Source organism: Phalacrocorax aristotelis, chromosome 1, assembly GCF_949628215.1.
Source record: "Phalacrocorax aristotelis chromosome 1, bGulAri2.1, whole genome shotgun sequence".
Lineage (NCBI taxonomy): Eukaryota > Metazoa > Chordata > Aves > Suliformes > Phalacrocoracidae > Phalacrocorax > Phalacrocorax aristotelis.
Window position 1 is genome coordinate 110,308,802 of NC_134276.1, and position 16,214 is coordinate 110,325,015.

At 38.2% G+C, this 16,214-nt stretch overlaps 1 protein-coding gene across 6 annotated transcripts in view; it reads right to left on the reverse strand.

The window, feature by feature from the left end:
- USP25 (ubiquitin specific peptidase 25) overlaps positions 1-16,214 on the reverse strand; it is a 94,960-nt gene that overhangs the window by 64,268 nt on the left and 14,478 nt on the right. For all 6 annotated transcript variants that reach the window (XM_075101796.1, XM_075101786.1, XM_075101768.1 and 3 more), the window contains exons 2-3: positions 8,305-8,382; positions 7,042-7,186 (exon numbers count right to left, since the gene is read on the reverse strand). In XM_075101796.1, the coding sequence (XP_074957897.1) occupies positions 7,042-7,186; positions 8,305-8,382 (223 nt within the window). The remainder of the gene's footprint in view (positions 1-7,041; positions 7,187-8,304; positions 8,383-16,214) is intronic.

The window sequence follows — 16,214 nt, forward strand, 5'->3', positions numbered from 1 at the left end:
AAACTGCTATACAAACAAAAAAGAAACCAAGCCAAACCACAACAACAACAAAAATCTATCAAGGTCAACTCCAACTCACACTTTCATTAAATTATTCAACTTCTTTGCAACTCCCTAGCTCCTTAATGTTTATTAATCTATACCACCCCGCTATGTGTTCAGAAGTTTATTACCATTCATATTACCAGTGATCACATCACTTTAATGTTAAAAACCCCAAATCCTTGACTTCCACTTTCAAGTGGATCAACACAATGGTTTCCTTTGGCATGCAAGAGTTTTGGAGCAGACAACACAGGATTCTCTTGAGAAATTGTTTTTTTTCCACATATACATTGTTCTTGATCTGCATGAAAAAAGACAATGCAGTGAAGGCATGCTGCCAGATACTACCACCACATGTGAGTGGTGCAATGAATTTATGTCACAGGGGGTTTACCTAGCATAACTTACTTCAGAAAAATACATTTCTAAATATCAGCTGACACATGGCAACCTACTCAATGCAAGTTTTCAGTTTGTAGCAAATGTAAAATAAAAATGTTTGGGAGGTTTAAGCTGATGTATTTTAGCTCATGTTTGCTGTACTTGGAGAAGGTCCAAGGTCTTTTTCAGCATCTCGGCTGACACAGTAACTCATTAAGCTGCAACAGCTCACGTATGACTTGAATCCTAAATCACAGGATTATAAAGAGGAGATCTCAATAGAAGTCATAACAAGGGGAACAGCCTGAGATTAAACTCCTCTCAAAAAAAAAAAAATCAGCTTGTCTGCACAGTTTGCATTCCCGTCAGTTAGTTATAGATTATACAAATGTAAATATATTACACGAAATTCATGTAGGGTTTTTTGGCTTTGTTTCAAAATATCTTCATGTTTTGTAAACTCTTACATGGGTATTCCTTCTTTTTTTATTTTTAGTGGAAAGATGTCCGATTTTCAAGCAGTTATTCTACAAGTATGATCACTTTGCCTTCTCACAATCATTAATGAATTCAACATTAACCTAGTTTTAAAGTTACTTTGCCTCAATTTTACAGTGTTAATGACTGTTTATTTTATAGCAATTAGTAGTGTAATAGCAATTAACAATTCATTCATGAAACTGATCTAAGGAAGTTTCCTATCTGACCAACTGATTTGTGTGTTCAAGATCTGAGTTTGAAGGGGGGAAAAAAAAAAAGCTGACTTTTATCCAAAGTACCTATCAGACACATGCGTTCCCTCTGATAGGCCGAAGGATGCATTTCATAAAGGTATTAAAAATAATGCCACTTCTCCAAATTTATAGTTACCTGACTGTCACAGAAGGACAGAATGGTAGGGATTGGAAGGGACCTCTGGAGATCATCTTGTCCAACCCCCCTGCTTGAGCATTTAATTTATATATGCCGACTCTGTACTACTGCTCTCATTTAAGCCACAGAGTGCTTTAGTTCTCACTGCCTCATCCTCATAAAGGTACTTCTTGCTGTATATCACGCAGCCTTAGAAAATGCAAACGTTCTTAACTAAGCCATGGCTGCTAAATAAACAAAAAGTTCGCTTCTGAAAAAAATCTTTATGAATGAAGAAACTGCTCACCAGAACAGTCTGGTTTACTGCATTCACGACGTTTATTAAGCTAAAATTAACATGCAGAATTATTCAACTGTTTTACTAAGAAAGGTATTTTTGGTTTACAACGTTGTTATATAATAATGTGTGCTACTGGTACGTAAGAGTTTGACATCGTTCATAATTCTAACAAAGCAATTTTAATTGTATATTGAAATTTGTGACAAACATACTAGTGTATATATAGTAAATGCACACACTATATCTATCAATCTATCCCCATATATCTTCTTTCTTTTCTAAAAAGCTTCTTATCAATCTGTTTACTTAGGAACTTTCTGTCACCATTTGGTCCTTATTTGGCAATTGCTTAGGTCATTAAAATAATTACTGTGTTATTGACTTGTTACTTAAACCAGGAGGAGGCAGAGAGTAGGAACTTCAAACTTAAGTAGGCTGGGAAACTCAGCATGAGGGACAGATCCGAAGTAGCAATTGAACCCAGGGACAGGCAATAAACAACCACAGTGATGCAACCATTGACACAGGGAGAGGAAAATGAAGGGGCAGCCTGATGGGTTCAATGGACAGGTGCCAAGTATGAAAATCCAGCAGCAAAACTCCAATTTCAACACACCAAAAATATAAAAAGAAAAAAAAAAGTTGAGACTATATCAGTTTTGTTTATTACAAGCAGAGCTAAAATCTTATATTCTACAGTCTACCCTGTGACGTTAAATGCCATGATGGTATTGGGTTCCTACATGAAGATTTAAAGGAATTTAATTGGCTGTATATGCCAATTTTGGTTAAAACTGGATGGGGAAAGAATACACAGCATCCCAGCAACTGCTTAGGTAACCCAAACAGCTCTGTTGAAAGAGCTAGCAAATGTTAGCCCCCACTGTCTTACAGGAACTTCCTCATTGCAGCTGCATTTACACTGTCCCAGGATGACAACACATTAAACTGATGATTCTCACACTGGCAGGGATGGGAAGGACAGAGGCAGTCATGGAACAAAGGCACAAGTGACTCTATAAGATGAAAGGAGGACCTCAAGGTACAAGACTCAAGACATTTTGAAGCAGCGACCCTGCCATACCAAGCTGGAGACACTCACAGGAACCTGGATGGAGACGACATAAATAATCCTTGAACTAGAAGGAAATGTCATGAAGACACATAGCAATATCTGAGGTAGGTATGGTGACAGAAGAAGCTAGAGTCCAATTCTACTCACAGAAACAATAAAACGCACAGCTATAGAATGAGGACTAGGACTTGTGCCAAGAAGGATCTAGGAGCTACAGCTGATTCATGTCCGACCTGCAATTCACATCATCACAGCGTTGAAGAAAATATGAAGTGTTATACTGAGGTATATTGTCAGAGTACTACATAGGTATTTATGGAGAGTCACCCATTTTTCTTAAGAACTCAGCTGAAGTCGTGGAGTGCCACAGTTCATGAAAAAGGCAGAACTATTAGAAAAGGTCCAGAAGAGAGACAAAAAAAACTGACAATGGGGTATAGGAAATGCATCCAAAGACTTGGAAGGAATTTGGGCTGTTTAGTTTAGATCTGAGAAAACTCAGAGGGGACATTATGATACACTGTCTTCAAGCACGCAACACTTCATCCAAGACAAGTGGAATGAAGGGTACTATAATCCCCACAGGGGATAGCACAAACAATAAGAGACTTAACCTGAAGCAAGGGTGATTTAGACAAGACATTAGGAGTCTAAAAGTAAAGACAGTGAAGCACCAAAACAAATTACTCTATAAACTTTTCAGAGTCTCTAGAACAAAAGCGTTTTTTAGAAAAAAAAACATTATATAAATATCACTTAGGGGGATTTTAGGTGCAGTTAAGTCGACCTAATTGAAACAGGTTGACTGAATAACTTTTGGAACCTATGCAAAGGCTCAAATCTAGGAACAGGAAGATATGAAAGCCAGGTTACCAGAAGAAATGAAGTCTACAGCCCCCAAGTTGGTGTGCATGGTATTTTATAGTCACATTGTATTATGTCCTTATCAAAGGACTCAAAATCTTTTGCCTTGGCTGTGGAATGTGCAACTGCAAAGACTAATAATTCAGTTTTTGTGAAAAAGAATTTTGAGCTTTCGAAAGAAGGGAGGGAGAGAATTTGTCTTGACAGCTATTTCATTTGAAGACAATACATCTTCTAAAATGTCTTCTCTTCATTCTGCTAGTTCCTTTAAGTCTGGGTTCTGCAAGTTTCTCACACAATAAGGAAATGGATAAATGCTTAGCAATGCAGTAGTTCTACTGTGCAGCCATAGATGAAAATACACTGAATTACTGCAAATGGAAAAAAAAGTTTCTAGAGAAATCAATAAAGTGAAAATATTGGAAAGTACTACTAAACAACTACTTTTATTTTGCTTTAAGTGCAGTGCCTAGGATTTATGCTACTAAGCAGAACACGAAAGTGATCTTAGATTAAAAGGCGTTCACTTGTACATTGCAACCCTAATACTTCTGCACTTTCTGCTCTCTAACAAAGTGCAGGAAGGAAAGGAAAAAACACCTTTGCAAAGGCATCAGATAAAGCATGCATCACTCTTGACATGAAAAAGCTACACTTGCAGGTGCCTGCACATACCATTTTGAACAGACAAAAAGACAAGCATCGTGAATAACACTGTGCAAGTCAGCCTTTGCTTTTAAAGATGGAGTAAATTTTAATGCAAACTCATTAATATTTCTGTAGCTGCTGAAATGCTGCATTCGCTAATAAGAGAAATGAGGTTTCCTTATACCTCCTAACATACAGAATGCAACACTCAGTTGAACAACCACTGTCACTTTTGGTAGAGCCAGTGCACAATCCAGGCTAACAGCTGACTGTTAAGGTATGACTTCCTCTTACAAACATTTTTATTTTACCCCTTAACTAAGTAACCTTTCGAAAGAAACATAGCCAGTCAAGGTCACAGAATATGTTTGATATACCTTTATGCAAGGCATATATTCAAAAGCTTTTGTAAGTGGCTGGAGGTTTTCTGCAGCATAAAAGACAGTTCTGGTATTTATCTGTAACTCCTCCTCATCCCCAGTCTGGATGACTTAACTTGGTGGGACCGCAAAGCTCGGTGACTCACAACATCGTAACTTCCAAATGCATAGAGGCAGTTAAGCAGTAAGGAACAGAAAGGGTGAGTTATAATTATCTTCGTGTAATTATACTTATGTGGGATAGTAAAAGGGAGTCAAATTTGAAAGGCAAGATACTGTCAGCAACTCAGCATAGTTAGTGAGAGGTGCTAATAGCATTCTTTGTAGAAGAGAATGTTGATGGTTGGAGCTATCATTGCTGAATATGTTTTCCAACTGTGCCCACCCTTCCATCCTCTTCTCCCAGGTCATCCCATGTCTTTCACCATACTCCCTTACATGACAGTACTTACCAGTGCAGGGCCCTGAACCTTGTCCAGCATCTTCAAAATTCATAATCAAAATAGTTACAGACAAGCAGATCCCAACAAACACAATTGTAGGGTTCTGCAAGAAGCTTTCACTAGATCTCTACAGATAGGAGGGCTCTATGGTCAGAGATTGGTTTAGACTTTTGTTCTGCTCTGGGTGTTTAGTTCGTGCCCCACAAGCCCTCCAAAAAGAAAAGTTGGCCAAGATGCCTTTATCTCATAACATGTTTTCAGTCTAACTAAAAGAAAAAAGGCTGGCAAAGGGCTCTCATCTTTGTTGCCAGTGAGGAACTGACCAGACACTAAAGATGTAAAAAAAAAAAAAAAAGTCTGCCTGTTTTTACCACAGAAGTTGGTGCTTCTTGATTACTGACTCATAGTGCTATATAACTGTAAGGAATCTGGGTCTGCCTTCAACCCTCCAGAAAAAAAGAGAATCCTGAAATTAAGCTTGGAAAGTGCAACTCAAGACTTACTCTCTTCAGATTCACCATTAATCATCAGAATGTGGACTCCGCAGGCTTGACTCTGCCTTCTCATATCCCGTGTCACCTCATATCTTCAATATGGTTGCACAGCACAGTAAGCGACAGCAAAACTAAACTCTTCTGTTAATGGGACTGCTAATAGATCTAATTAAACGCAGACTGCAAGAGAATCTAGCTTACTATTCCACTGCCATAATAGATCTTCAGTACTGGAGACTATGACGACAGTGGTAAGTTTGTTGAAAGTAGTCTCCATTTCCTCAATATCAATTTTCTGATATTGAAAATTAAATACGTGTGGGATTTTGTGTGTGTTTTCTTTCCAAAGGAGGGAAAAAGAAAAGCAAAAAGAAAAAGGAGAAAAAAACCAAACAAACCCCAAAACTTAGTGGGGGGTTAATACAACTACCTATAATGCACTCAGGGCATTTTATACAGGATTGCTAGTAATACCAACAATTGAAATGCAGTTTTCAGATCTGAGATGTTGTGAATAACCTCATCCCTAACTGGAAAAAGAAAAAAAAGCAGCACACCACGATGTTTATGTCAAGGTGCCAAAGACAAAAAGGCAACTGTACAATTGACAAGGAGATCTAACAAACTTCTTTATAAAGGTGCCACCGTAGCAACCCCAATATTAGTGAAATGAAGAGGAAAAGAATCATACTGTGGGTGAAGCTGAAATAATTCTACTCACTACTTAAAAGCTACATAGATGTACTACATATATGATCAAAGGATCAATATTTAAGATATTCCACATCTATGTTTAGAATGTTGGAATGTAAATACAGTATCAATAAACTATTTTACAGAAATCAATCCCACTACAAAACTTCCTTTGACTTTTTCTCTCATGTTATTTCCCATATTTATTTGCAAAACACATTTAGCATGTTTAACACATTTAGCATTTAACACAATTCCCCCCACGTCCCCATAAAAATAACTATGCACATAAGCAAAGGAATAGAACCCTGCAAGGCTCAGAAATACAGGTTGTGGGGCCTCCTGCATCATCTAAATAAAATGGTTTAAAATTAAGTATATTTAATGTTAATTTCACATCTGAAATGCCCACTTTTGCTCCAAAATGCATACCTAATCTCTCGCTTCTCCCTTTGGGAAAATCATCCCTGCCAGGAAGAAGCTACTCTTAAGCATATTAAGCTTTAGCATATTAAGACAGACATTCACAGACTCTTCTCTAATTTTATTTTGACAGAAGAGGACTCAGCTTTTGCCTTTAATTATTTATGCATGACCCCAAAATAAATTCTATAATGGGCGGGGAGAGAAAAAAGAGATTGCCAACCCAGCTATTCACTCTCTGATCACTATCATACACACATGTAAACTAATGCTTAAGGATAGCTCAAATGAAAAAAAAAAAAACACACTGAAATAAGGAACAAGAGAATACATAATCTAAAAATTGTTAATTATGAATTATCAGCAGATTAACAGTCATCTCACAGGCAAATTTTTAGTTTCTTGCCTTTAAACTAAACTTACGAAAAGAAAAAATACCTACTGGTGTCTGCCTGGCTGCCCACACTGATGTATCTGTCATTTCCAGGAAGGGCGGTTTGATAGTAAGTTGCCTCCTCTAGCTGGGGAACCTTGGCATTCTTCGCGGTGAGGAAAGCCACGGCCAACTCCAGATTACCGTTGCTGTCCTTTAAGTATCAACAAAACAAGACGTGAGTGTCCTCTCAACATTTTCCAGTTTTTCTTAACAGCAAAGGACAACATTACAAGCAACTTATGAGATTAGTGACACACTGTATTTTCAGGTGAAATATTGACTAGGTAAGAAAGTTTCCAAACTTTACATAATTCTGCATATTCACTATTTTTAACCAAAAAAAGATAAAATATCTTATAAAAATTTGCTTTGGTAGAATTCCACTTATTTCAGAAAAAATTTAAAGGTCTTGTAGTGTAGGTCAGCCCCTCAACAAGCAGAATCAGCAGTCTCAGACTTCAACAGCAGTCAGCTGAATTCTTCTGAAAAATCTACCATTTCATTTTTAAAGCCAGAAATACTGACTTTCAAGGGGAGGTTGTACACATGATTTATGCTGAATCTGAAGCAACAATTTATATATATATATAAATATATATATAAATATATATATAATTTAAATTCACTAAATCCTCATTTACCGTGTATAAATGGCTAAAAAGCTCTGCTTGAGGGAGACAAGGCATTTTTTAATTTTTTTATAGATATATATATATTTGGGAAAACAGAACACAGAGAGACCTGCCACTCTTTACTTGCATCAAAGAGCTCTTCCGTGCTGTGGAAGAATTTATAATGGTTGGGGGAAAGAAAAAAAAACCAGTGAAACTATAGCAAATTAGCAACAGGTGGCAGGTTCAAGGAGAGTTCTTCAGGCTACATACTGAGCAGGACCTGTCCATGACAGAAAACAACTACGTCTTGACAAGAAAACAACACTTAACTCCTTAGGAGCTGACCAGCTGTAGTAGCACCAAGATATCTCAAAACACTTTAGCCAAAGGTCAAAGTCAAGTCAGACCATTCCTGTCTTTTCTGTTTTGAACACCAGATTGATTTTTATGACAGTACCCAAACAGATCAAGATTCCTTCTAAAGTGAATAAGCATCATTATTAGCTCTTCCCCCCTGAAATAAATCTAAGAAATATTCAAGCTGGGAATGGAAGGGAAGAAAGGGGAGATGAGAGAAAGGAAGGGTGGAGTTTATGGCTTTCACAGGCAGTTAAGATGTACACATTCAGCTACAAGTCAGACACATCCATCTTACCTTCAGTGCCTGTTGTAGTACCTGGATGTCATTGATACCAGTTATCTCCCTCAGCTGATTTAAAAATGTTTGCTGGTGCTAAAAACAAAAACAGATCATCAAAATAAGATAAAAGCCAAATAACTGCAAAACCAATTACTTACAAACATTAAAAGTATCTCCATATAAGCTTTATGCACAACAAAGGGTTAGAGCCTTTGTTACTCGAGTTTGCCTTTGCTTCTGCAACTTGGGCACTATTATTACCCCAGTGTAATGTTTTTGTTCGATTGGGTTTGGGTTTCGGTGTGTTTGGTTTTTTTAAAAAAAAAAAAAAAAAAAAAAAACACAGATGATGGGTGAGCTTATGTAACATGGGTTTAAGAAACCTAAAGCCGCAATTGCCCTTCCTAAACAAATAAAACTCCATAGCTTGATCTTCAAAGGCAGGAGGGGAAATAGTTGGCTGAACTCCCATCAAAACCAACATCTTCAACTCCTAATTATTCTCAAACCCACTATTTCCTTAATATACACAATTCCCAGCCATTCCAACCTCAAAACTATGAAATTAATCCTTACTGATCATTTAGGTGTTTCAAGAGAAGTCCTATAAAAATATCCACACAAAACAGAGTTTCTTGAGACTAAAGCAAAACCTTAGGAAACAATCTTGACTGCCTTCCTAGAGCAGTTGAATCCAACTCTCCCAAATCACAACCTCAGTCAGCATCTACAACTGAGTTTCAAGTAATGCTTGGAGTTAGAAAAGAAGTTCCCGGTCTCTTAAATATTCAATTCAAATCAATTTTCAGGCCCTGTTTTTTTTTTTTTGTCTTAATAAAAATCTGGTCCCACTCCTGTTTAGACCCAAGAGATTACTCCCTTTGCTCATGCTTAGATATCACACCACAGAAGCAAAAAGCAGTCACTAGGCTGGAACAATCCTTGAACTCCAGTTAGCCATTAAAACCATCTTAACCATTAAAACCATGAAAAAAACAGAGGACAGACCATTGTTCCATACCAACAAATTCTATTCTTCCTTTGACAGATGGGAAAAGGAGAAAAGCTTGGGGGTATTTGCAAGTGTTTCTTCTTTATATTGTTTGCCTACCACATCCTGAACTCAAAACAATAATTTCATCTATAAAAGACAAGATTTTTGTGAAGCACAGCATTTTGTTTGCTAGACAAAAAGCATATTTTCTATCAGTGGCAAATAAATGTTCTCATGTTACTCTCCAAATTCAATAAGAAAAAAACAAACTATAATTGTCTTGCGGCTACTTTTAAAATACTTTTCTTTAAAATTAATTATTTGGAATCAAATATTCAAATACCCTTATTCTCTCCTTATCGCAGCTTTGTATAGAAGAGGAAATTAAGCACTGCATGAATGCTGAATTCCTCAGTGTGAAATTAACCTGGCAGGCACTACTTCATGCCCTAATAAGTTGAAATGGAAGGCGTATAGTTCAGGATGTTTATGAATTACATACACAATCTTCCCTTCATTTATGATCCTAAGGGACACTGCTAACAATCTAATTTGCCTTCCCCCCACCCCCCTACCCCCACTTTTTCTTTTTAAAAGCCCTGCTATTGGCACAGGACAAGTGAAGTGATGCAGGAAAACAAACTCCCACTCTATCCCCATCCCTCACCCCTCATTTGTTTACTCTGTGCATTTCTTAACACTGTACAAAAGCAGGATTTGTTTCCCCTCTAAAGTTGCTCTCCTGCCCCTGGGTCTGGCAAGAAGAAAAGACATAGAGTATTTGGGAAAAGTAATTACAACAGCATTAAAAGCGGTAGGAGCAATTAAAGGGCAGTGCATGGCAGCAAAATGGATTTCTTTTTTTATTTGCTACCAACACGACAGTTAGTAAAATGAAAAACTGTTTCACTATAAATTATTATAACAAAGTTGTAACAGATTTCTGTGTCTTCCACAATATACACAACACTGGGAAATGCTGACTGGAGGATATTCGTTGTTCACAGAGATTGAGAAAAGACAGAAGAGACATAGTTTACCAACAAACAATCTCTTAGCAGTTCAAAATATTGGCTGTTAATTTATGAGCACAGCTGCGACTTATAAACCTATACATCTTTAGTTTATATCCAGATTTCAGTATTCCTGTGTAAAGCTGTGGTTCAAGGCCCCCTTCCCAAGGACACACACATTTGACAGATCAAAACCAGGCCAGAGATGCTCCTTTCTCATCGAGAGATTAAGTACCTAAACATACTTTTTTAAGGCCAAGAGTTTAAGACATTCAGCTCCAAAATTTCTAACTGGTAATTAAGTGAACAACACAAAGAATCCATAAGTATCCTAGTTATGAGTGACAGAAATTGAGAGGAAACTGAACGGTTATCCTGAATACCTCAAACGGAGCTAAACTGCTTTGGGGCCACAAACATCCAATTTAGACATTACTGGCTTTTCAGATAAATGTGTACAAGTTGCTGTTGACCCCTAATTAACTTATTTCAAATAAATACAGAAGTTAAAGAATGACAATATACTTCCCTTCCTAGAAGGAGGAGAACAAAGGTTAAAAACAAAGCAACAAAAAAAAGCGTAACTTGTTTCCACCCGATCAGTGTGTTCTCTTAATATCTGCTAATAGACTAACAGCCTTCAGAAACAATCCCAAAACTGCACATGGCAGCTAAAAACTCCTTACTGCATGCGGCATTACACTGGTGGCCTTCTCTTCCAAGTATTCACCACACTCCCCTCATCCTCTCAAATTTGACATAACTGCACCATCTTTACAGTGTACAAACCTTTCTTGCAACTGCACATTTAACTTTGCCATTATTCTCCTTTACTATTAAAGTGACAATACATTATCACCCATTAAACTGTATTAAAACAGGTAATTCTTTTCAGTACAAGTGACAATTCAGGGAGTTACTACCAAGCCCTTTCCTCATTCATTTCTTTTTCTATTCACTTAAATTTAAGAAACACAATTGTTTTTGTATTCAGAGAGCTGAGATTACTTCATTCTTGATGTAACTTTAATTTGGTGCATCTACACTAGACTGCCAAAGTCAAAATGGGCGAAGCTTATTTGTTTTGAATTATATTCTTTTAGTACATGCTATTGTGCCATATAGGAAGATTTTTTAAAAAGATTTTATTTTACCATTACCCAGGACTGAAGTCCAGAGGTCAATTTCTAGTGCCACTGCTAAGCAGTTAAGTCTTTTCTGTACTGTAATTGATATTTAACAGAATACCTAGGACACACATCTGCACATAAAGCGAGTCACCCTTACTCCTATTAATGCTCCACTTGATTACATCTACTCAGGAAGCTTTACTCTTCCTGGAACTTGGGCTATCTTGAAGTGACCGTAGCATATAAACCCTCAAACATCCACGAACACTGAAGTAGCTATTCTAAACAATCATGACCATAACTCAAAGGCTTACCAAAAATACCCAAAAAAGCTCACACTATGCTAAAGCAAAGCTAAAAAATAAAGAAGGTGGCCTACAAGTATTTACAAACGTCTGAAGCATCTACACTAATATATGTTAATTAACTCAGGTCAGTGAAGGAGATTCAGAACACAAGTAGCAGTCCCAACACAAACAAGTTGTTTCTTTTTTCAACACAGCTCTTCCCTGATTCCCTATATTTTCCAGCCTTGCAGGAGTAGAGGTTCAAATTCTGAATTATAATTACTGCACTTCAATTTAATAACCAACCTCTCTCTTCAAATGCAGATCCAAAGAGATTATTCCAACAGAACCAGGTGCAACTACTGGTGCAAAGAAACCCACTTCAGTTCTTTCAGAGCTTATTTGCCCGTACCCGCTTCTGCCTGCCACCCTTCCCTCAAATTTACATGACAGATTCCGTAGTTTATAGCACAGATCCTCCAGTTTGGTAAGTCAATGCTCCATGTCTACCTGCAGTGTACATGTACCACCAAATGTGTTATATTATACATGCACAGATACATGTAACGCATATACACACATAATCCATGTAGCTTGAACTGCGTTTGACTCAATTCTAAAAAGGCTCCAGGACTTGGCCTATGACACCAGTATCTGCTGGTGCAAGCGCCGCAGGGCAACCCAAATGCCTGGCCAGGCGAAGGAGATGGTCCGCTGATGCTACAGCTGCCGTAAGATCCAGCTGCTCACACGCCTCAGTCCCACCACATCACGTAGGAAATGGTTCCCTAGGGCTTTCATGCATGAACTATTCCCAGCCTTCTCCCTTCCTCTGGCTCCCCAAGGTATGTGGTATGTATCTCCAGGCTCTCAGCTTTTGGAAGACTAACTAACAGGAAATTCTCCCATTTTCCTGGATGGAAGCCAAATTTGTATATTAGGAATGCATTCCCTTATTTCTAATTCTTTCCTTTTTCAGCCGTCCCTCCCTTCCTCTCAGGAAATGCCCAATTAAGATTATCTGGTTTATAACCTCACACAATAGCATATTCAGTAGCTGTGCCGGCACTAGTGAAGCAGAAAGGATCTACACTATTATCTGCGTAGGGAAATGCTGCGCCCAAATTAGTTCCATGACAGTAATGTGAACTTTGATAACTTCTGAAAGTCAGAGCAAAAAGCTAAATTACACAAATGCTTTTTTGGACAAGGTAAATCTCATAAGTTGACAAATTCTGAATTATACTGCAGATAAATTTGGGGGGAAAAATTAGCCACCTTTTGATCTGTTTATTTTCTCACCTCTAGCTTCTGAAGCACTACATGTAAGCTTTGGCTTTATTCATGGCAACATCCAAATATTTGTATTTGCAACACAAGCACTTTCAACCTTAGAATATAAAACAACCCTCTTCAGGTTCCAAGCACAGAAAAAGTCATACATTTAGTAATAAATGAGATGGTCCAACTATTACCAGGAGAATTACCAGTGAGGCCTACTGCCTCACTATGCAGTTCATTTAAATGAGAATGAACTGTTGGAATCCCTTAAAGGGATGAATACTTGTACTAGAAACAAAAAGAGAGTGAAAATGCAAATGCTGAGAACAGAATCTAGACTCAGCCCGCCACACCAAACCTGCCTATACTTTATTTTACTTTCCGGTGCAACACCAATTTGTCAGAGCTATTTGTTGGAGGAAAACCCAAATAACGTTGCACAAAATATTTTAAAGACAATTCTAATCTAACCAGAGCTGCAGAGGACCTGCTAATGGTACATTTGCAGACAAGTAGCTAATAAGCTAGTTTCCTCATATGATGTTGCTGTAATGAGAACAACACTGAGATTAGAGGAATGTAATCCTCTATAAAAAGGGTTTAAGTTTCTGCTACAAACAAATAAAAAATAGTTAACGTACAAAGACGAGCGTACTAAAGACGCTCAATTACTGCTTTGAATGTCATTTTCTGCCACATTAATCATATCTCCCAGGAACAGTTAAAAGGCCTACATACACTGTTGAGCATTGTAGCTTCCAGCAACACAGACGTATTGACCATCTTCTAAATAAACTGTTGGTCCAGTTCCAAATAGGCAAATAAAAACTAACTCCTTCCATGAACATACTAAGTTGAAACACAGGGAAAACACACAGGCAACTCCAGAAGGCTTTGTTGCATGTCTTTGCTCTTATCATCTCTGTCCTCAAGATTTTTCTGCATGTACTTGTGCAGAATAAACTTACATATGTAAATAAGTAGATTTAAAAGTCAGTATATGCATACCTATATATTTTAAAAGCACTATTTCGCTAGTGCAAAGGTAAAGTTAAATCTCTGCACTATCTTTGAGGTGTTCATTCTTACAGTGCCTCCTAAAGCATAGAGGAATTACATTCCTGTGCTGGTTTTGGCTGGGATAGAATTAATTTTCTTCACAGCAGCTAGTATGGAGCTGTGTTTTGGATTTATGCTAAAAACAGTGTTGATAACACAGGGATGTTTTCATTACTGCTGAGCAGCGCTTACACAGAGTCAAGGCCTTTTCTGCCTCTCACCCCACCAGCGAGTGGGCTGGGGATGCACAAGAAGCTGGGATGGGGCACAGCCAGGACAGCTGACCCCAAATGACCAAAGGGATGTCCCACACCATATGGCGTCATGCTCAGCAATATAAAGCTGGGGGAAGAATAAGGAAGGGGGCACACACATTCAGAGTGATGGTATTTTGTCTTCCCAAGTAACGGTTACACGCGATGGAGCCCTGCTTTCCTGGAGATGGCTGAACACCTGCCTGTCCATGGGAAGCAGTGAATGAATTCACATTTTTTTGCTTTGATTGTATGTGCGGCTTCTGCTTTACTTATCAAACTGTCTTTATCTCAACCCACAAGTTTTCTCACTTTTACTCTTCCCATCCTCTCCCCCATCCCACCAGGGGGAGGAGTGAACAAGCAGCTGTGTGGTGCTTGGTTGCCCGCTGGGGTTAAACCACGACCGTTCCCTTGCCTGGTATCTGCTGAGTTTCCTTTTGTTCAGTCATGAAAAGAGAAACCTCTTACATGACATTTATCCCCTAAGAAAGTAGGTAAAGATATTTTTATACACACAAATGCAAAATGCATCTCAGCTTTGGCTCAGACAAAATCACCTGTGCAGAGCAAAAGACATGCACAGGACTGCAGATTTTCAGTCCGGGACTGCTCTCAGTGGACTACCAAAACCTGCCGGTTACACCAGCAGCTTGTGCAAAGTGGGTAATTACCCACCTGCAACTGGACTGAGAGCAAACATACCTCAAGGAAGCAAAAGGACACACTCTGTGGCAGTAACCCACAGCCAACCAAAGAAAAGTTTAATGGGGAAGAGGCTTGAGTGCATTACTGATGTGCACACAGTCCCCCCTGAAAAATTAAGGGAAGGGTCCTACTTAATCATAGCATTATATAACCTACATTCACCGTAAGGCAACACTCAGAATACTCTCACCACATTTCTATGGTTTCCATGTACAAAGCTGTACTGCTTCCATTGAAAATGCTTTAACAAGTGACTTTTCAATAAATTTCAAGACTTGATACTAAGTATTCTATACAACATGAGAGCATGCAGTCAGGTAAACACTCACTATTCTGAGCCTCATATATGTGCATCCCTCCCAAAAAAAAGTCCCATTTACTCTCAATATATAACACATTTATTTTAATTCAAGCTAATATTTAAACTTTTTTAAACGAGATTTTAAAGACAGGCTTGCGGAGTTTGGTTTGTATTTACTGACACTAAGTATAAGGTAAACCCACCTCAGACAGTTATACACATTTACAAAAACCCAGAAGTTAAATGTGAGCCAAATCACCTACATGGGGAATACTCTTGCAATGAGCAGGAAACCCTGTCAGTTCAGTGACTTTCCAAGCTATTCCACCTGTAGGCCAAAGTGGCTTCACATCCCTTCTTCCACGTTCACACAGACAGCACAGGGAAGGAATGAGACCCTAAAGCCAGATTTCTTACACAGCTCAGGAGGAGGAAGTGAAAAGCAAAGGGGAAACGTCACCTTATTACTATATAGGTCTTCCTAGGAAAAATCTGGAGAGCTAAAGAGTTGGAGTAATAATACAGCTGGAAGAGGCACTACTGAGTACATAGATATGATAACACAAAGAGCATTCAGAAAGCAACAGAAACACACTTCCTTGAACATTTTTAGTGGATTTTGTCTCATCTTCCCCTCATGCTACAGAAGTACTGGAGGTCTATTGCCTGGATTACGACTAATCATGCTCAGTTTATTTTATCAAGAGATTCGGTTTTCCTCAGTGAAAAAGAAACAAAACAAAAACAGCAACACAGAAGAAAACAGTGGCTGAAGGCAATATGAGTGATCATTATAAAGACAAAGCAGAGTAAACACTAGGAAGGAAGCAAAGCCGTTTAAACTAACTTACAACAACACAATAATACGTGGTGTGATCTACCACAACCAAAGTGTGAA